The sequence below is a fragment of the Antennarius striatus genome, chromosome 14 (assembly GCF_040054535.1).
Source record: "Antennarius striatus isolate MH-2024 chromosome 14, ASM4005453v1, whole genome shotgun sequence".
Classification (NCBI taxonomy): domain Eukaryota; kingdom Metazoa; phylum Chordata; class Actinopteri; order Lophiiformes; family Antennariidae; genus Antennarius; species Antennarius striatus.
In genome coordinates this window covers 12,083,214-12,105,311 of record NC_090789.1, presented here as the reverse complement: position 1 = coordinate 12,105,311, position 22,098 = coordinate 12,083,214, and the positions used below count along the sequence as shown (strand labels likewise).

The 22,098-nt window shown below is 39.4% G+C and overlaps 2 protein-coding genes across 2 annotated transcripts; both read left to right on the top strand.

The window, feature by feature from the left end:
- Positions 1–308: 308 nt before the first annotated feature.
- On the top strand, positions 309–6,784 carry LOC137607507 (keratinocyte differentiation factor 1-like). Its single transcript, XM_068333332.1, has 4 exons — positions 309–475; positions 2,142–3,067; positions 3,166–3,252; positions 4,759–6,784. Exons 2-4 carry the CDS (start codon positions 2,152–2,154, stop codon positions 4,851–4,853), a joined length of 1,098 nt encoding a protein of 365 aa, XP_068189433.1. The 5' UTR covers positions 309–475; positions 2,142–2,151; the 3' UTR covers positions 4,854–6,784.
- A 1,147-nt stretch (positions 6,785–7,931) lies between these two features.
- On the top strand, positions 7,932–15,076 carry nudc (nudC nuclear distribution protein). Its single transcript, XM_068332959.1, has 9 exons — positions 7,932–8,104; positions 8,561–8,638; positions 8,749–8,958; positions 9,048–9,119; positions 9,196–9,309; positions 12,186–12,380; positions 12,455–12,538; positions 12,637–12,755; positions 14,708–15,076. Exons 1-9 carry the CDS (start codon positions 8,030–8,032, stop codon positions 14,757–14,759), a joined length of 999 nt encoding a protein of 332 aa, XP_068189060.1. The 5' UTR covers positions 7,932–8,029; the 3' UTR covers positions 14,760–15,076.
- The last annotated feature ends 7,022 nt before the right edge of the window (positions 15,077–22,098 follow it).

The following is a 22,098-nucleotide window of genomic DNA, read 5'->3' as shown; positions in this document are numbered from 1 at the left end:
TATCATTTGACCGGACTCTCCTGCTCTGCGCCTCGAAGGGCACACATTTCAGGTTGGCAGGTTTCTGCAAAACACCGGAAGTCGTATCAAAATAAAGGCCGCATTTGCTAAACTTTTGTTTTGCTTGTGTATGAAAGGTTACCTTAATGGTTATTGTAAAAAGATATGAATACGACACTGATTTATTATATTTACTGGAAATAACCCGCGTTAAATAAGCCACTCAATGTAGAGCGTCAGTTTTATTTTTGATGTCAGAACCGGAAGCGCGACCTCTTGCCGTAACCACCTGGCGCGTTTCCTCTACCTTGACGTTCAGGTACACGGATTTAGTTGAAAATCGAAACATACGTTTTTATACAGGAGCTGCCCAAAGAGACGTTGGGAAATGGATTAAAAAAAAAAGAAATGTTTAATGCAAGGAGGAGAAGAGGAGCTTAACTTGGAAGTCATTTGGTGGACGTACGGTGTACATGTGAGTCATGTTTGGTGAGAAGTCCTCTAATGGAGGAAAGAGCCGCAGTGACAATAAGTCGCCATGAAAGTTAACATACATGTAATAACGTTTCAAACAGTGAGGGTGGCCGTGTTATGACGTTAAGAACAAAAATAGTTTTAAGTCACTTCTTTGTTAATTTGTTAACTATGACGTAAGCTACAGAAACACTGAAATCCAAACATATGCCGTCATGGCACCGTGTCTGTTTCTGGTTATTTAAAGCTGTGTTTTCCGTAACTAATGGACTCGTAAAGTCATCGGTGTCATTGTCTCTAAAAGCAGTAAATAATGTCAAAAGTTTCTGGGATACGTCAAAAAAAAAAAATCCGTCGTTTATCAGCGTTTTTGTTTGTCGGCGCAGTGTCACCGTGTTAAAACAAACACATAACTCCATAACCTTGAGAACTTAACTTATGGCATTAAGAATCATCGATCAGCAAAATAATGAGTTCTCTTGAATCGATCACTTTGTTTTACGTCTAGATGTAACCTGCTGCTTTTCACGGACACACGAAATCAGTTTGGATGAATTCAAACGTGAAAATTTGTTGAACATCATCAAACAAACAAAAAAAGTGACTTTCATCATTGAACTTATTGCCATTAGGAATCACATGGGTGTCTGTTCATTTGGCAGCTTAACATTATTTCACCAATGGCGTTTTTCCTCCAGATCTAGATTAGTAATTTTAATTTTGATATATTTATTACTTAACTGAATGAATACAGTTTCAGCTTTATTTTGATTTTTCGTTCCAGCATTATTAATTGTTTATCATCATGATGAATAGTTAGTCAACTTGTGTCTGTTATATCTTTTTACTGGTGGGATCTGACGGGGATTTACTTGCAGTTCTTTGTCCAGATTTAATCATTTCATCCTTGGCCAAGCTTTACCACTACATAGGACATTCATCTAACTTGTTTTACATCTTTTTAAGACATTTCAAAGACAGGCAAACAAACATGGGCAATCACCGAAACTCTTTTTCAGATGAGGTCATTAAGATTTTATTTTTAGAAATTTCCTGATATTATACTTGCACATAACACATCCTCAAGAGAACCAGTTGGGCTACTTTAACCGGCACCTGGGGGTGGTAGTTTTGCTTTTGTTTTGAAGAGAGGTGGTTCAGGAAGCTGCAAGCAATTTTAGGTTCTGGACTCTCAGCTGAGGATGTATCCCTTACCGACGCCTGACAGTTGGATTAAATCAGTCCATAATCCATTTTTTAATCTTTATAGCATTAGTTGTGACTTTTAAAAATATATTTGACATCAATATTTTAATAGAAAAAGCTAGCCAGATCCAAGTTGACATGTGCAACACAAATTGGAGCCAATAAACGTAAATCATGTTGCAAAGATTTTACTGTGGGCATCCATGCTGTTAGTTTATCATGTGAACACATGTTTTTCTGAGGGTTAGAAGTCCTAGATGGGATCCAAGCTGCCCATCATCTTTAATACAGCAAGTGTAATCTTATTGACAGAGAAGTAGATTTAAAAAAATAGATACTGTTGAAAGCATGTCTTCCTTGGCAGAGGTAACGAGAATGTCTTTTCATGATGCTATTTCATTTCTGTCTTGTTACTCGCTTAATTAACCTAATTTTCTGTCACGCTTTTTGATCTCTTGTAGCGGCAACGTCATGTCTGCTGGCAGTCTGAGACGCAGCTCGGGACATAGCAGCTACAGGCAGGGACCCAGTCAGAGCGGCAGCCAAAGGTCGTCCTACGAGGAGCGCTGTGTGGACCCAGTGGAAGACAGGCTCCCAACCCCAGAGCCAAAGATCATCCACAAAGCACAGCTTGAAGATGCAAATGGAAAGAAGCATGAGACCATTGGCTTTATTACTGCCTCAGCAGACCCGTCCTCTGCAGTACAAACCTGCAATCCCTGCACATCTTCAAGTAGTTGTAGAACCGTTTTTTGCGGTATTCTCACTTGTGGGCTGTATCGGGTCTGCCAGCGTTCCATCCTGTCTCTGTGCCTGGCACCAAACGAGAGCACCCCAGACGAAGCGGAGAAGATTAGCCTTCGAGCTGTGAACCCAGGAGACAACAAAGATGAGGACACTGCGGATTGGCTGGGGGACGTCCACATCGCTGGAGTCAAAGTGGACAGAGAGTATTTAGACATTGATGCCAAACCTCCGTCAAATGTTCTTCCCCCTGGTGGTCGAACGCAGCCCAGCCAACCTTCCCTTCAAGAGTCCATGAGGTTTGATGACTGGGAGGATGATGAGGAGAATGTGGACTCTCTGATCACAAAGAAACTGCTGAAGCTGTACTCTGAATACCAGATTGAGGAGTTGGCCAGGTGCACATCAGACTCTGTTTTTCTGAGGAAAAGCAAGGCTATCAACCAGCTCATCAATTCACTGGCCGAGGAGCACAAAATGGACGAGCAGGAGGCCGAGTGTCGCCTGGTGCGAGGAATTATCCGCATCAGCACTAGGAAGAGCACGAGGAAGAGGCCGCCCAACTCCAGGAGGGAGAGGACGCTGTCAGACAGCGGGAACGAGACAATGAGGGAGAGTGATTCCTTTTCATTCAGCAACAACAGTAAGTTGTGTTTCTTTCGTTGCTGCTGTTGTTTTTTACTTTCTAGATCTGTGTTGTCTCTGACAAAACAACTAAATCATTACCTTTGTTTTCTCAAGATGACTACAAATCCAATCCAAACATCCAGATATCTGAGCTGACATCTTCTGACAAGTTTGCCAGAGAAATGTGGAGAAACAATGGCAGTAAGAATTATCTTTTGCGGCAATACTGGCACATTTATTCTTTTCTTTTTTTTTTCTTTTTTTCAGAGAATTTAATATATAACTGGAGCAGGGAAAGAGTTCAATCATTTGTTTGGTCTGTTAAATCTTTGACTGGTTTAAGAGGGGAAGTCCATCATGCATGTGCTTGCCAAGAGGGCCTGTGTTTGTTTTTTGAATACACATTTCCCGGTAACACTGGTGTCAGTTCCTGAAAACTTTTATTGCACCATCATGAAATGTTAGCTGAGGATTAATTGGCATTGAAATAATTGTGATTAATGTAATTGTCTTTCTCTTGGTTTTGGCCCTAAATAATCAACATGATATAAAAATTCAGTGAAGCTGAAGGATAATTTAATTTTCCACTCAGCAGAATAAGCACGACAAGATGACATCATTAGAAAGCAGCAATCACACATGAATTAGTGGAAAATAAGGATGAAATAGCAATACTATGGTTGTGTTTCATTAATTTTATTTAAGGAAATTGAAAGGTTAAGACTAACTATAACAGAATAACTACAGAGAGGAAATATTTTAAGTCTGAATCTGGATTTTGGTTAACTTGGTTTGATAATCCCTTTTTCAGTTTCTGCAAACTGACCCAAAATAAAGCTGTACCACTGACAGTCTAAATATTTTTGTGTCAGGTGAGGTCAACAAAGTTTCATTAAAATCCCTCAAGTAAAGTCTGTTTAATCCAACCAGGAGGACATCCATAAAATAAGAGATAATGATGCTCTATATTCAGTATGACCTTACATGTGGAAATGTTATCAGTTAATATTATGTGTGCGCAAAGAAAAATGAAAAGATTTCGGGGCGGCAGTGGCTCAGTGGTAAAGCTGGCAGTAGAGCAGGTCATCATTGTTCTGAGATCGGCGGTTAGATTCCCGCTCCCGCCCAAAATAACACCCGGAGGTGAGCTGACAGTGGGAGGTGTCAACTCACCTCCGGAGCACTGCCAATGTGCCCTTGAGCAAGGCGCCATCCCCCCTCACAAGCTGCTCATTTGTGGCACACCACGAAGGAGCTGCCCGCCAATCTACCTCCCGTCTACGCTTACAGGCCCCCTTGTGTGTGGTTGTGTGAATTACAGGGGCCTGTACACACTAATATGCATGCGTGTGATTGATTGACTAACAAAAACTAGAGTTTGCATTCTTAATTTCCTTTCGGGATTATAACAGTGTATAATTTTTTTTTAATTTTAAAAAAATTATAGAGGAATAGCATCCTCAAGATGAAGTTCAAGATGAATGTAAACAACTTGTAGAAGCACCTGATTGAAAGGCCTCACCACTGTATTGATAGGGGGAATAGACCCATTACAATAGAAATGTAGAATCTCAATGTAGAGAGTATATTAAAATAATAGGTTCCCAAATGAATTGAGCATCAGAGTGTACAATGTGTAGAATGAATGTGCGGCTTCCTCCTCCTCTTCTGTGATGAAAACTGTTTTCATGTCTTTTGTCCTGACAGGTCATTCCTCCAGTTCTCCAACAGCCTACTCTCCCTCACACACACAAACTAATTCTTCAGGCATCTCACTCATCCAAAGCTCTGTGAGAACATGAGTCCACGCTGGCAATTTATGCTTGAACTGTTTGTCGTGCTGCGTCCACAAGGTCACAGACGGGACATCGAAAGGTGAATGCTGCTTGCAAACAAGCGTCTGGCAGAGCTGAGTTCTTTGCAGTGGCTGGAGCTTTGCATTGCAAGCTACGAAAATGTGAAGTTTCAAATTGTCTGAAGGACTTAAATGAACTCAGGGCTCTGTGTGTAGATATTTACAGTTGATAAACATCATGTCTAACTTTGAAGGACTGCTTTAACAGGAGGTTCACCTGCAGGCAGTTTTTGCCAACATCTTTAGCTTGATCCTGCATTATATTGTTGTTAACCGTCCCCTGGTCCTTGAAGGAGAACTGAGTGAAGTTCATCAAACCTAACCTGAAGAGATTATATTTCTGTAGCTATGCAAAGGAAGATGAAATATTTTGCCACATTTCATCATCACAGATTAGATTAAAAGAATGTGTGATTTTAAAGTGAATGTAATGCTTTTAATTCACATACTTGTCTTACGTGAGTGAATCAGGATTAATGATCAGGAATTATGTTCTAATAGTTTCATTTTTATTCTAAGAGTGGTAGCAGTGTCAAAGGATGAAGTAATAGTAATTAATAGAACAATCCTGTAATTTTGATTTCTGTTTTGTGGGACTGTTTTTTTTTCTTGTCGGGCTATTTACCTTCATGCAGAGTTACACACAACGTCCAGCTAAATCCTCTGCAAATGGGAACAGTTAGTCTGCTTCTATACAGAGGCAACAAAATTATTCAGGTAACATCTCTAAAAATTAAAGCTGAGCTCACTTGACAGGAAAATCAGATTTCACCCCAAATAGCCATCATCCTGACAAACGAAATTTATTGTCTCACTATCGGTCACGAGACTCTCACTAAATCCTGTAGTGGGCGATGCACTTTTATTTTTGAATTGTGTGTGGATGTTTGCGATCTATCCTACTACAGAGCCGGCTAGCTGTTCTCCACTGTTTCCTGCTAAACTAAAACAACCTGCTACCAGTAGCAGCTTCAGTTTTATCATAAAGATATGATAGTATTTTTTGGTTATAGTGATTAATTAGACCCCCAGTCTGTCTTAAGAAATGAAATGAATTCATTTTGTAATTGCTATGTCACAGCTGTGATGTAACTGTGGGGTCTGATTTTTTATTGTTTTAATCTGAACATGAAGGTCATAAATGAAGCCGATCTTTTTTAAGTCAGTCAGTCAGGTGTTTGATGGATTCTGGCCATTCTGTTTGTAACTCAGATGAACTCATATTTTGCCGGTATGAAATGCAGCTAAATTTTTATTTGCAAGATGAACTATAAGTTATTGTAATTTACTTTCCCAAGCTGACCCGTGAAATGAAAGTCTGATTTCTTTACCTAATGTGATTGTCCTGTTTGCTGATGGGAATTTGGCCAGCTGACTCAGAGGAATTTATTCAGCTCTCAGTTTTTTTATCAGCATGAGACTATGGTTTCTGCATGGACCATATCACAGTACTCTAATTTATTACACACTGGTAGCTTAAACATATGTTCTAGAGTTTTGGTGTAAGTGTCCAGATTACTCTGTATTCTGCCAGGATCTATGGCAAGAATTTGAGTGTGACACCAGGATGCTAATAATAAGCTAGTGTTAAACTAGTTGCTCTGGTTTAGCGAAAAAAGGGAGAAAAAAAAAAGCTGCTTGACTAAATTTAAAGTGGTGAATGTGTTTGTGTCATAAAGATAACCTGCAACTATCCTGATGTACTTCTACTTCAGTAAACTGGGTGAATTTCCTTTTAACTGCAAAATATCTCAGCGCAATGCTTTATAATGACCTTTCAGTGAACTATTATATACTTGCTGCGTCTCTCTCGTAAAAGAAGCATGTAAAGCCATTTTTTATGTGATGACTCATTGTAAAAATAATAAAGTAAATGAAGTCAAACAAAACAGGTTATTTGCTTGTTTTTTACCATTTATTGCCACATGAGGGAGTCAAACCGTATTTTCTTGAGATTAAGCCATGATGGTGATCTGACTGGAAGGCCAACCTGCGGTGAAGGGAACTGTGTCCTCGAGTTGCACACTTTGCATTTTTGTGTTTTCTTTGTTGAACAAAACTCCTTGACCCACAATCCCCAAGAACACATTGGTAGCTTTTGTGTTCACAACACACAACTTGACAAGTATGACAAAGTACAATGTACGTATATTTAAATGTCTGTGTCACATCTAACAAGTCAATCAGTTTATCTGATAAAATACAACTGGTAACAACCATAACGTTGTTATTAACTGTCATTAAGTTTCAAATGGCCACAAAATAGTCTCAAGGCTATGACAAAAATATTTGTATTAAAAAATTTCCTATATGAGTGAGACTATAATTGTAGATGATATACTACGATGGTGTTGCAATGATGGCCAAATTTATTTTCATACCAAAGTAATTTATGCCAAATCACTGACCCACTGAAACCTATGTCTAATCTTCGGAGTCATTTGTGTAAGCAGATTTTTCATAATGGTGGATATTTATTTAATTTTCATTTCTCATTTCAGCTCAAAAGCGCACTGTTTTTCTGTCACTGAATTTTACAAAACATTGAGACCAACCTAAAAATGATCACGCTTCATTATTCTGTAAAATATTATTCTGTGTGTTCTAATATGTAATTTGTCCCTCTTTCCTCTCCATCCTTTCTTTTTCTGCAGATGTTCATATTAATTATTCAGTGAGGCGCATCTGGCATGGGAGGTAGACTATATTCCAGCATCACCAAAGGCCTTTGTGGTCACTCAGCACTGCTGATATAAAGGCTGTTTTCTTTAAATGCAACACAATGTGGTAGGAACTCCAGCAGCATTTGTAAATTAATTAATTACAGTCACTTGTACTTCTTATATAATAAAATTATGGAAAAATATATTTACAGTAAAACCTCTACTTGGACTTTTATCTAGAAAATTCTCTGTATTCCCGGGGCGTCAACGCCTCCCTAAAAGTATTCTCTCATTTGATTCGATATTTTGGATGTCAATCAAGTTGTGCTATTTCAATTGGTCAAATTGAGAGGAGGCGGGGTTTGTTTCCAGGAAACGAGCATTTGGCCCTTACAGTCTTAGCGATACAAGTTGTCATCGCACAGTAAACGTTTTATTTAAACTTTATATAAGCACCAATATGGGTGAAGATGAAGAGAAGTATGATAGCATGTTGCTTGTTATGGCTCAGCAACACGAAGGAGGTGTACAAGAGGTGAGAGTGCGTTGCTGACTTGCTAAAATTAGCGTGCTAATGCAGTTAGCCGGTAAGCTAGGAAGCACCATTTACTGTAGCATTGTATAGAAAAGCTAACGTTATTGACTATTTTACGGGCTATGGTCGTTGTTGTACTTTTCACTAATACATCGGTTTCCTGGAAAGATCTTAATATTACGTTTTAATCAAGTAGAATGTTCCATGTAACTTGACACGTGGCTAACAAGAAGCTTAAAATCTTAGTTTAATTCAATTTAATTCTGTATAACTAATTCCCGTGAGGATGTTTATTCTGGTGGACGCGTTGAAACTAAAGATGAATCTGAAGCTGTATAAAAAGTGTGTGTGTGTGTGTGTGTGTGTGTGTGTGTGTGTGTGTGTGTGTGTGTGTGTGTGTGTGTGTGTGTGTGGTGCTGATGTAATGATCGGTGACTGGCTATTTTTTCTCATCAGTTAGTGAACACATTCTTCAGTTTCCTTCGTCGCAAAACTGATTTCTTCACCGGCGGAGATCAACATGCTCCTGAAAAGGTAAGAAATATCACAATATCAGCATCCAATGTGGCATTTCAGACAACATGCTGCAGTTAATTGTGGCAGTGACACCTACAGTCATAATCCATCATCGATCTGTCTTTCAGCTTATCAAAGATGCTTTTGCACACCACAATGCCCTAGCACAGAAGGCCCACAAAGAGAAGCAGCTGAAACAGGAGAGAGCAAAGAAAGAGAAAGCTGAAAGAGCTGCCAAATTAGCAGAGGAAGAGAGGAAGAAGAGAACAGATGATGGTCCTAGAATTCAGGAACTTACTGATGAAGAAGCAGAGAAACTCCAATCTGAGCTTGACAAGGTGAAACCGGAGAGCCTTGATGTTTTTCCACACTGCAGCCACTGTCATTGTTGTGTTACCATTATTACTTTTTATGCTCCATATTTTAGAAAAAGGAGGAAGAGAGGAGTGTAGCAGAAAATACAGAAAAGTCACCTGACAAAGAGGAAAAAGAGAAGGGGGTGAGTTAGCCTGACAGTATTTGGTATTGATGAGCAGAAAAGTTTTGTGCTGATATATTTGTTCTCACATCTACAGTCTGACTCAGAAGGAGAGGAGGATGAGAAAGACAAAGGTAAACTCAAGCCAAATGCAGAAAATGGAGCTGACCTGCCAAACTACCGGTGGACACAGACCTTGTCTGAAGTTGATGTGAGTGTTTTTATTGTTTTAATTCCTCATTCCTGTGGAACGCTAAGGTGCTCAGTGGGCGCTTTTGATGATCAGTGTTTTCCGGACTGTTTTCCTTTGTTTCATGACAAAGTCTTGTATTTTCTGTATACAGTGGACCCTCACTATAACAAGGTTCAACTTACACGGATTCGCTGTTTCACTGATTTTTTTTGTGCAGTTTTTTAATGCTTTTTTTTTTTTTTAACCGAGCGTTGTGTTCTGCATCCTGATTGGCTAAGAGACTGACCAACGTGAACTGTCATGGTGCCTCGTCTCTGTACAGCTTGCCAAATATAAGTTTGCAAATTTACTCAATGACAAAACCCACAATGTCAAAGAAACGTTCTGCGTCAGCAAAAGCACCAGACAACATGCTCAAAAGGCAGAGATAGATGCTAAATATCGCAGAAAAAGTTAAACTTCTGGACATGCTCAAGGAAAGTAGAAGCTATGCTTGATACCAACGTTATCCGCATAAAAGTTAAAAACCTTTATGAAACCTTTGCTGACAGCGATGACATTCATGACAGTGAAGAAAGAGTATTTCAGGCCATCGATGAGTGCCGATCATGCAGCAACAAGCCGATTTAATGCCAGCAAGGGGTGGTTTCAGAAATTTCAGAAATGCTTTGGACTTAAAAATGTTGTTCTGAACCAAAAATTTACAGAGATCATCGAGGAAGGGGGATATAACCCTGAACAAATTTTTAATATGGACAGGACAGGTTTATTTTGGAAAAGAATGCCCTCTCGCACCTTTATCATGTAGGAAGAAGCCAAAGCTCTGGGATTTAAAGCCCAAAAAGATCGTTTGACTCTCGTTATGTGTGGAAATTCTGCAGGTCTTATGATAAAACCAGGACTTATTTATAGGTCTAAAAGTCCAAGAGCCATGAAAAAACAAAAATATGAATGTTCTGCCTGTTTACTGGATGCACAATGCAAAGGCTTGGATGACAAAAGTGCTTCATCTGGGTTGGTTCAAACAGTGTTTCATCCCGGATGTAAAGCATTATTTGAGAGAAAAAGGACTAGACTTTAAAGTGCTTCTGCTCCTTGTCAACGCCTGAGGTCATGCTGAGGATTTGTCTTATGATAGTGTGCAAATCGAATTTCTGCCGCTGAACGCCACATCGCTGATTCAGCCCATGGACCAAGGCATCATCCGTGCTTTGGCGCGTATATAGAGAGCCTTGACACCCTGCAACACCTTGTTGATGCTGTGGAATCGGATCAAGATTTCTCACTGAAGGACTACTGGTGTGGTTACACCATTGTATCATGTCTCCAAAATATTCAGAGGGCTATTCAGGAGATGAAACCTGAAACTTTGAATGCCTGCTGGAAAAAACTGTGGCCAGAGGCAGTGCAAAACCCGAACGGGGGCTCCCTTGACGAGACCCATCACTCCATGGTAGATACAGCTGTGATTCTAACTAAACAGCTCGGACGAGACGGCTTTAATGACGTGACTCCTGATGACATTAATGCCCTGATTGGTGCACACCCACATCCACTGACTGATGAAGATCCGGCAGAGATGACAAAGCCCCCAAGGGAGGATGAGGGACAAGGGGAAGAAGAGGGGGCAAGTGTTGATAAAGATGAGGAGGATGGACTAACACTTGATCGCTTGGCAACCATGGTAAGAATGGCCTCGAAACTTCAGCGTGCGGCGCAAGAATGGGACCCTTTAATGTGTCGTTCATTACAGTTCTCAAATATAATGGAAGGTGGCATGTCTGTTTATAAACATCTTCTTGTCCAGAAGAAAAAAGACTGCCAACAATTACCCATAACTATGTTCTCTCGGAAAAAGACACCTGCACCACAGCCTTCAGCAGAAAAAGACGCTACAGCGGAGCGGAGTGAGGAAGACGCAAAGTTAGAGGAACGGTGGAAAACGTGTGAATCACGCTGTGTCCAACCTCGTACTGACTATTAAAAATATTATTTTACAGTAAAAACTATCATAGTCACTTTTTGAAAACGTTTGTTTTTATTTTGTTTTAATGCTTGGGCCTGAAAACAGGTTTTGGTCTTTGATTTCATTGTATACGTAGTTCAGTATTGTATAATAACTGTAAAAAATAAAGTGGACCACTTCACGGATTTCACTTATCACGGGTCCTTTTAGGAACGTAACCCCCATGTACATTTTCTGTGATGTAATAATAGGAACATGGTTGAGAAAAACACATCCATGAAGTTAAGTGGGGTTTTGTTTTTTTTAGTTGTATTAGAGGTCTTTTGAAAATGTGACAGTCATCAGATGGGTCACATAGTGCTATGTCAGCTTGAATTATCAATTTGGATGAAGGCGGTCAAATTTGCCCTGTGAGCCTCGTCATGTATTGTGATTTCAGCTGGAAGAGACGACTGGTGACGTGTTTGAGTTTGCCTTGTTTGATGTGATCATCAGATTCATGGAGAAGGTTTAAGGGGCTCTGAACAGATCTAAAAACATATCACTGAGTTGAACACCGCTGCAGTGTCTTTTGTTACACAGTCCGGCCTCCATGTGTGTTCAATAGATCAAATGAAAGAAACATTTTCACAGGGAGGAAAAGGAACTTAATACAGTTATTACAACTTCTGCTGACGTGTCGATCATTTCTTATAACAATGGAACATTTTATATACCAAAATCCAAATAGTGAGCATAAAACCACCTTCTCATCTTTTCGCTGAAGAATGTTAGTTTCTAAATGATTTTGGCTTTTCATCCGTGAAACCAGTAAGAATAATTCTAGGTTGGTTGAAATCCGTCATGAAATTAGATGCAGATTTTTGGTCCTAAAAATGCCTAAAGCAAAATTAAATAAATGCTGTCGCTTTTGATATCCCCCTTTCAGCTGGCAGTGCCTTTTGACGTCAAGTTTCGCATTAAAGGCAGAGATGTCGTGGTGGACATCCAGCGGCGCTCCATCAAGGTTGGCCTGAAGGGACACCCTCCTGTTATTGACGGACAGCTTTACAATGAGGTGAAGGTAGAGGAAAGCTCCTGGCTCATCGATGATGGCAAGGTTGTCACAGTGCACTTGGAAAAGGTAAGAACAGAATTTGTGCGGTAGACAGATATAACTGTTGAGTCACCGAGTCTAATCACGTTCTTTAATTTTAGATTAATAAGATGGAGTGGTGGAGTAGGATTGTCACTACAGATCCAGAAATCAACACCAAGAAAGTCTGTCCAGAGAACTCCAAGGTAAAAGGTGTCAATTTTAAGCCTCAAGGTGTTTCGTAAAATAATGGCTGCTTTTAACATTAGTAATGTTTTTTTTGTTTTGTTTTGTTGATGAGCAGCTCTCGGATCTGGATGGAGAGACACGTGGGATGGTGGAAAAGATGATGTATGACCAGAGGCAGAAGTCAATGGGTCTACCTACATCTGAGGAGCAGAAAAAACAAGACATTCTGAAAAAGTAAGACTGCTACTCAGTTCAGCCACGGGCTTTCCATCCTGGATCTTTTTATTCTGTCAGCTGATATCCTGTGTTTTATTGGCTAATTGGCTTAGAGATAGTGTTACTGAAGGCTTATGGAAAGTAAAAAGTTTGATAATGGATTTGAAGGCTGCTTTTCTAGTTCTGTACTCAAGGTCTTTCTGTTTTAGCTGAAAGATTTATAATAGCTTGGTTTTTGTAGCAGCTTTTTTTAGGCCCAGAGGACCCATTTATGTTCTTGTGAACTGTGAAGATGCAAACATAGTTATCTTTGCCTATGTTTTCCTCTGTGTCTGTTGGGTGGTTGGTTTGTATATTACTCCCGACCATTTTTAATGCAGTGCCACCCAGTTTGTAGATGACCTTTCCCATCACTTCACACAGCCGTTGTCCTCACAAAATTTTGGTGCCCGCACGTGGATTGTCCACATTATGAACTCTGTTTACCCCGATATCCACAAATCCACATAGATCTTTCGATATTCTACACACACACTCATATGCATAGACTTATAATGTTGTCATGGCCCTAAAGCTAAAAACCAGTTTGATCCGTTGCATCTGATGATTGTCACTTGACGTGGCGTCGTGTTTGAAAATAGAAAAAATAAACTGTTGGTGTGGAGTAAAATAGAATTCAAATTACCTCCTTAGACTGCTCCTCATATTTATTTGCTGCAGGCTAGAAGCTCAAGGCCAAGTTCAACACCTGAGTCTTTGGTTAAGCAGGCACCACGTCCTGGAAAGAAGACAAATTATAATCAACCCTTTATTTGTCCCCCGTTGGGGGAATAATTTTTCCACTCTAATAATCATCAGAAGCGTGTATATATTTATATATGCATATATATATTGGTACAGGCCCATAAAACACACACACACAAAGCTTTTGATCCACATGGGTGTTGAACCGGCAACCCTCCTGTCCCCAGGACATCCTTCACTGTTTCTTCTTCTGTAGACGTCTCCAGTTTATTGTAACGACACAAATGTCGCATTGTGTAAAAGTTCCGGCGCCGTGTCATCACAACAGGCAACACCTGCTGCTAGTTCTTGTGTTACAACATGAATCTAACAGGCAGCATGTTGTTTGTTGTGATGGATCATTTTAGGCCTCTAGTCTCTGTCAAGCCATTGATTTAATACTGTAGTATTAATACAGTTCTTTCTCGTTAATGTTGAACAGCCGACACCTTTTAAATAAATTGCGGGCGGCAGTGGCTCAGTGGTGGAGCAGGTCGCCCAATGTTCCAAGATCGGCGGTTCGATTCCCGCTTCCGACCAAAAACACCCGGAGCGTGAGCTGAGAGTAGGAGGTGTCAGCTCACACTCCGGAGCACTGCCGAGGCGCCCTTGATTGAGCGAGGCGCCCTTGAGCGAGGCTCCCTTGAGCAAGGTGCCCTTGAGCAAGGCGCCGTCCCCTCCTACAAGCTGTTCATTAAGCTCCCCACCACTTTACCTGCCCCCTGCATGCGTACAGGCCCCTTGTGAGCGTGGTTGTCTGTTTACGGCCTGTACACACTAACCAACAAAAATATGCATGTGACTAAATAGAGTGTGCCACTAATTTTCCTTTGGGATTTAATTCAGTATATAACATTTTTTTAAAAATTATAATAAAAATCCATGGACGAAGGTATAGCAGTTAGAAATGAACATGTACAGACAATGTGAAATCGACCTTATTTTACCTGAGCTAGTCAAGATTAAAAAATAACTAATGAGACATGAGGTGAAACAAAAGTACACAGAAATGTGTCATTTGCAAAACATAGATCTGAATATTTAGTTCTGAATGTCCCTGACTAAGTTCGTTTACTGTATCCAATGTGGTGGTGACATTATTTTGGATTAATAATTACTTTAAAATATGAAAATGAAGGATGAACCTGGTGCTTTTGTCGGGTTTGTAACATCTTCTGTGTCTGCAGGTTCATGGCTCAACACCCAGAGATGGATTTCTCTAAAGCCAAATTCAGCTGAGACTCGCCGCCTTCAGCTTCACATCAGAGCCCTTGTCTGCTCCCTCCATACCAGATGTTGTTCTCTTCATTTTTCAATTCATACATTTCATTCTGTTATTTTGGCCTCATCTTCCTCCCTCTGTGTGTTGAATCTGCTGCTGTAATAGTTTTTTTAGGGTGAAATCAGTGTCTTAAGTGCATATATTTCATTCTGAAAACAAAGCATTGACGCTTTTTGACATGTTGATGACTGTAATGCTCCCGTTTTGCATGTGGTCTCAATAGTAAAAGATGTCAAGATTGTTTTTTTAATAAATGAAGTTCAAATAAAAGTAATGTCGTTTCATTTCTGCTTTTCTGTTTTTATTTGCTGTGAGTCCTGATTTTTGCCAGCACCCAGAGTCACAGCCACTCACTCACTTTGTCTCATTAAGACTGTAAGTTAATGAGATCAGTTCTCAGGCAATGCTGCTGTGAATGTCACACATTTCTTTAATGCCCTTTTAATGAATTACATCAAGGTCCTATTCAGTTCAAAATACTGAAGGATCACGTGGATTCGTAAACATGGATTTTCACCGTGGGACCACGAGGGGGCAGTGTTTTCTCTGAAGTGTGTTCAGTGGCGTTTGGGCTCTGTCCTGTATGCTTGATAGGTATCTAGAAAATGTGTTTAATAGTTGATTATATGTAAAGGGTCTATATATCCGATCAGATGCAAATATTTATCTGCAACAGGATTTACCCTCAATAAATGATATTTCTCTGATGTTTTCTCCTGACTTTCCTTTTAAATACATATTTTATATGTGAAAACATAAGATATACCTTTATTCATCCCACAGTGGGGAAATTTGCATGACTGCGGAGGGGATGGGGGTTCATACATGCATGCATAAAAAATATACATATTAACATTTAATGTGAAATATACATATTAACATAGAAACACAGAAAATATGCAAGTAGTAATATATTCAATGGTAGGATGAGAGTTTTCATTTTAACACATTAAAATCTGAATGTGAAACAGTGGTGTCAGAGTGATAAACACCGGATCTAAAACACACAATGTTGGGGGGGTGTTTGTTGTTTTTTTATTGTTTTTGGTTTTGCTTTACCTCTACAAAAGGTGAACAAAAAAACACAACCAACTTGCAAATATATCGCCAAAAAATATCCATAAAATGGTCAAAATTACAGTTTGATTTAATAAAGATACTACAAATTTTCACAGAGACCCTATCAAAAGAAAGTCCCTCTTTGTTTCTCTATAACAATATATTTGGTATTCGATATTTGATTAGCTTTCTTCACCTCTGAGCCGCTACTATCACTTTAAATCTTCATCTTCAGAATAAAACATCAACGTGTCGTTCCTCCTTTCCTTGTGAGGATGTGATAACAAACTCCGTACTTCCATCAGCTTGCTCATTTGTTGTTTGCTGCTCATGACTTTAATGAGCAAGTATTGTTTTACTCGAGTGACATCTTATCACAATTCCCACAGCCATCTTTGAGGATGCTATCATCATTACATACAGCTTAACACTTACAAACCTTGAAATTTTGTAGAATTGAAGTAAAATCACATTGAATAACCACAATAAAATCATGTGGACTTCATTCTCATCACAATTTAGACATATTTCTAAGAGTAACGGACTCTTTTCAAATGGAACCATCATGGCCTATAGTTCCCGTGAATGTAGTGATTGACATGTCGTCTGAACCCTGAGGATAATCAGCATACTGCTAGCAATGAGTGAAAGACACGCTTTCTCACTCAGACTACACTGGATATCATGCACCGCTGCTAAATGTTACTCTAGTGCAGAGCAGTTTGCTAACAAGACTTCTGCTTGTGTGACTGTCCACTGTTAAACTGGACTGGTGTCTCAGGATGGTGAGAGGCTGTCACCATCACCGTGGTGACCGGAGGAGGCATATTAGCTTATGCTGGCTAGCAAGTCCTTCTCATGTGTGAAATTGCTCGTGTAGTTCAAAAACGCTTTCTGGAAATCAGGACTAATTGCAGACTGATTTAAGAGCACCAGACATCATGTTTGATTATTAGGAAGTGATGAAGGATGCGGGGTTTTGTTCCAGTTTATCTATGGAGGGAAATGTTTTTTAAAGTTTTGGTATTTTCAGTTTTCTTATGTCTTTTGTCATGAGGATATGTTTCTATTGGAGGTGCATTCAACTCCAGTGAGGCTATTGGACACACAGCCTGCCTGCTGTTCCTCATTACTTGTATTTTTAAGGTAGCATACTTCAAATAAAAACACTAATCCGGCATATCCTCAAATATTTCTGTAGAATTTCAGATTCATAAGGTGTTCAGAAACTATGTGCTCATAGTTTCTGAACACCTTGTGCCATCTGACATTCACTCTTTTTGTTTGTTCACCAACTCCTGACAATTTAACAGCTAAAAATATATATAATAAATATGTTAAATTTCTCTCCAGGAATGGATAAATATATCATTTATTATTATTATTATTATTATCTGTGTCTTCATTATCATGAAAAGCACCTTGAGTAATTTAATTCATAGTTAAGCAAAAATTATTGACTAGAGCAGCTTTTAATTAATTCTTTCCTCCAGGCAACCATTTGTTTCCATTTATTTTTCTTAATTCATGGTAATGTGGTTGTAAGAGAATTTTGCTGAAAAACATCCGCACTACATAACTAAAACACAAACGCATTTTTGACAAAGACGCATATTTTTGTTTTTTATCATAATCTACAACATTTAATGCATGCCAGTGGTAGCTTGGAATTTAAAAAAATCAATGAACAAAATCTGGACAACTTGAAATTCAAACCACTTCTGAGCACAAGTCTCAACAAAGGAGCAGATTTTGGTTAAATTTTGGGGGTGTTTTTTTGTTGACAGCATATGCTTGTGTTGTTTTTAGGTGTTTTGGTCTGTGCTGATTGTTGTTTGTACATATAGTTATATTCATAAGTTGTCTTCCCTTCTCCTCCATGTCACAGCAAGTTTCAGAGCAACTTATCTGATAACCACACAGGTAAGAAGGATATTGTCCAGCATCAGTTGTTAGTAGGAATCACAAATATTATCAGTATATTGAAAAGATTTCATGACTTTTTAAACAGATTCCGGATCATTGTAGTAGCACAACTTCCACTAAGTCCAGGTAGGTGAGGCCTGATGAGACTGCGTCTGGGTGGGGCGGCTGGATGACTACACAGGAGCTGAGGGCTCAGTCTGCTCAGCTGACAGCAATGTCTCACTAAGGTACCAGAATTTCTTCATTAACGAAGACACACAGACATCAGAAGGACGGGGTTAGGGTTTTGGGGCGGACGAGGGGGCGGTCTGCAAACACACCTCCCCGCCGCTGCGCTGACTTGCTGTTCCAGACTTGACAACTTGTTTTTTGGCAGCGGCCCCCTCATAAATCAACCACCAGGCCTTGCACAATGTGACTCACCGTCATAACGGTGCTGTTTGTGGAGACCACTTCGCCCTTCTGCTGTCTTCCATGAGGCTGACCGCCGAATTGTTCCGGGAAGTGGAGGAGTGTTACGTGTAGGGACGCCAGGACAAAGATGGGATGGGAGGTGGACGTGTTCTTCACCAGCCAGAAATAAATGCTTATCATTAGATGAAGAAATCTGACTTCAGTGCATACCAATAAGATCTAATTGTGTCAACAAAAAACAAAAACAGATGTTAAATACCATTTTGGGGGGGTTTTCCCTTCAATTCACCTCTGCTACTAATAAAAGTCATAACGACCGTCAATATAAGACAACCGTGACCCAACTTAACATCTGTATCTGCTATTGAGAGTCCTCCGTCCTCCACACCTGGGTGCTGGACACACTCTGTAAAGCGTATTTGTAACGCACACTTCCAGGGGTGGAGAAAAGGCTGGTGTGTAAAGTCAAACTCCAATTATCAATTAGCGAAGGCTAACACAGGCTGCAGGCTGGGGTGTACCGAGGGGATCGTCTGGGGAGGACAAAGGGTTCAGTTAGCTCAGATCAACACGGGAGAACATGAGACGACTCTGTGCCCGGCAGGACCGGGTGATCACTGCAGGCTGAGCAAAGACCATCAGCAAACATCCTCCCCACCATGTCTGGACAACTGCTCATAAACAGACACACACACACACACACACACACACGCACACACACACACACACACACACACGTAACACTGAAGATGTGACACAAAGGCTCGGTGACCCTTAGATGAGTCAGAGAATGAAGTCATTCAGCTTTAAACAGCTCTTCAGCAGCTATAACAGAAATTTCCTCAAGTATAACAGTATTTCTATTATTGATCACCGTTACATGATTGTGATCAGGTAATTTGATTCAGACACACCAGATGATATTTCAAATACTTATTAATCCTTTGAATCAAATGTTAATATGATGTAATACAAATATCTAATGTGACAGTTAGTGTGCAGGAACTCAACATGGTGACTGTGTGGGGACTGGTAAGTGTAAGGTACTTTATGTATTATGGGGTGGCACAAGGGAGCTGCTTCATCCATTACTACCGTTACTCGATTAAATATTTGAAAAGCACAAAGTAGATTTCCTTAGTTAGGGGGAATGTACGGTAAATGATTTTTTATGGTTAAACGAGAACAAAAGTGAAAATTTATTTTACTTCAAAGTTTAATAATCTGGAGAAATTAACTCCAAGATTTTAATCTAAGGTTATAACTTTTGGTTTTTATTTTAGGATCGATGTTTCATCTGAAAATGGAAAGGTTTTTACTTTTAATTTCAAAAATATTTAAAAAGCTCTAAATGGACCAGCTAACAAGCTACCTTGCTAACTCCCATATTCACTAATCGCCTTCGAGGATGCTGTGTGGTTAACTTTTGCCAGTTTACTGGAGAGTCACAGAAATGCAGTCAATAATGACCCAAAGTTATGGAAAACACTTGATACTCCCGTTTTTTTTGTTTTGCCAGTGTCAGTCAGCATCAGTCTTGTTAAATAAACTTAAAATATGATTTTGATTTAATGAATCCTTTTACTGCGCAGTATGTTACTATACTATACTGCAGTTGAGCTGCACTTCAACTATACAGTATATGATTCAAATGGCAGCATACATAACATGATGCCATTTGAATCATGTTGTTTTCAATCCCATCCCTCTTTATCCCAGGCCTCCTGCAGTCCAAAGCATTTTCCATTTCACATGTGCAGCAGATTATGAACTAGTAAATACGAAACAAATGAAGCTGTGTATCAAGTAAGAATGGAACCAATTTCTAATATCAAAAATTTCAATGATTTAGTGTCTTCTACTATTCAAAAACACAAATTTTATGAAAAGAAAAGCTTGAGTAACATCATGATAATAATACTAGCATCAAATTCAGAAGTATATTGTCTTTCTGCCATATGTGAGTGCACTTAGAGAGGGTTTGTGAATCACCATATTTGCTTCAGATTGATGTCTTACATCATCTAACATTTTGGTTGCAGGTTGTTTTTGGAATGTATTTTGTTTGAGCTAATGGAGCTACATTTGGAAAAGAAGTAAAGTGGAGGTTTTCTCTGTCGGTGTTTCATGGGGGGACCTTTGCTCCTCTGAAATGACTCCCACCAGCTGCAGGTCACATTGCTGCTTCATTACTGTTTGCTTGTGGCCCTGTGACCCTCCAGCCTTCATTTACACCTCAGTGAGGACCTCTCCATCACTGGACAGCCAAGCCTCTCCTGGCCTGACACACACATCACACCGCTGACGTCATGAGTACTTTGTCCAGCCAATGGCTTCGGGTTGGAGCTGGAGCTAAAATCACTTGTCAAGTTCTTCAGTTGTTCTTTACATCAATGCTTTTTACATTTAATCAGTTTTTAATTGCTATTTTTATTTAACTTTCATTCACCGTATTAATTTCCATGATGACAAACAATTTGATTCATTACACAATTTTTAAAATCAACACCCAAATAATTTTGATGTAACATGCATTTTATATATGCATGCACTTTTAGACTTATTTGTATATTGTGCTAAGTTTTTTTTAGAATATTTGTGATGAATAATTTGTCAGTGCAGATTTTAAACAGTATTTACCATAAACTATATAAGTTCAAATCAATAATTGTCACAATTACAATATGCCATTAAAAAAAGGTGCTGACTTGTAACGGCATAACTCAGAATAACATAAATAATTATAATCTTGTATTTATAATGTATAATGTAGTGTACAAATAATTTCTTGAAAATATTTTTTTTTAAGTCCTTGAAACATTTTTCCTTGACACATATTTATACACAGACTGAATTTGTGCTATCTTTAGCAGTCTATATGAAAAGTCTTGTTCAAATAAAGTTTGGTTGTTTGGTTTGTGTCCAGTATGTTCCTGCTAGTAATGTCAATCTGTTTTAATACACATGGTATTAAATTCAATACCAAGTGTTAGCTTTTCAAGTCCATATTCATAACTTTCAGCTCAGCTCACACACTGTTCTTAAAGCGTTGGCCCGTCCGTCACACTATTACGCAGATTGTAACAAAAGGGTGGTGGAAATGTATTGCAATAGATTTCTTTAAATGGACATTTCTTCACCAACTTCTCATTTTAACTGCATGTCAGGGATGTCACTTAGCGTAGCCATGTAGATGCTGTTATTTTAGCAGGCGGCAGTGGCTCAGCGATAGAACAGCCAACCCATGATCAGAGATCGGCGGTTCGATTCTCGCTCCCTCCAAGCCATCCTCGGAGTGTGAGCTGACAGTGGGAGGTGGGCCGCAACCCCAAGTCACGGCCCGTTACTCTGCGTCCTCCTATATACTGTTTGCAGTGATTGCCCCTAGTGGGTTGTGTTCAGGGGCCTGTACACAACTATGTATATATGCATGTAACTGTATGAGTGTAAATACAATTTCCCCATAGGGGATCATTAAAGTGGCCTTTGTTTAAGAAAGTCATCTGTAGGCTAACTTTAGTTTCATTAAATAAAGGTGATGGGAGTCAAACATCCGCATTAAGCCTGTGGGTTTAAAAAGACATGCTTGGATGTGAGATTTGCCCTTTGACTTTACCGATCTGGGACTGTTTTTTATGTTTATGTTTTATAATTCATGTTTTTCTCTTGCACCTTCATTAAGACCATGTCTGGAGTGATTGTAATTTGAAAAGGAGCAAAGTGTAAACCAGATAAACTGAATCCCACGTTGGAGATAACAAACATTATTAATTTATTATTAAATGACATAAATAAATTCACAGTGAGCTCAAAAACAAATACAGTTATATACAGGGAAGGCTCTTTACCTGACAGAATCCCTCCAGGATGTAGAAGGCACTTGTGTGTTTATCATTC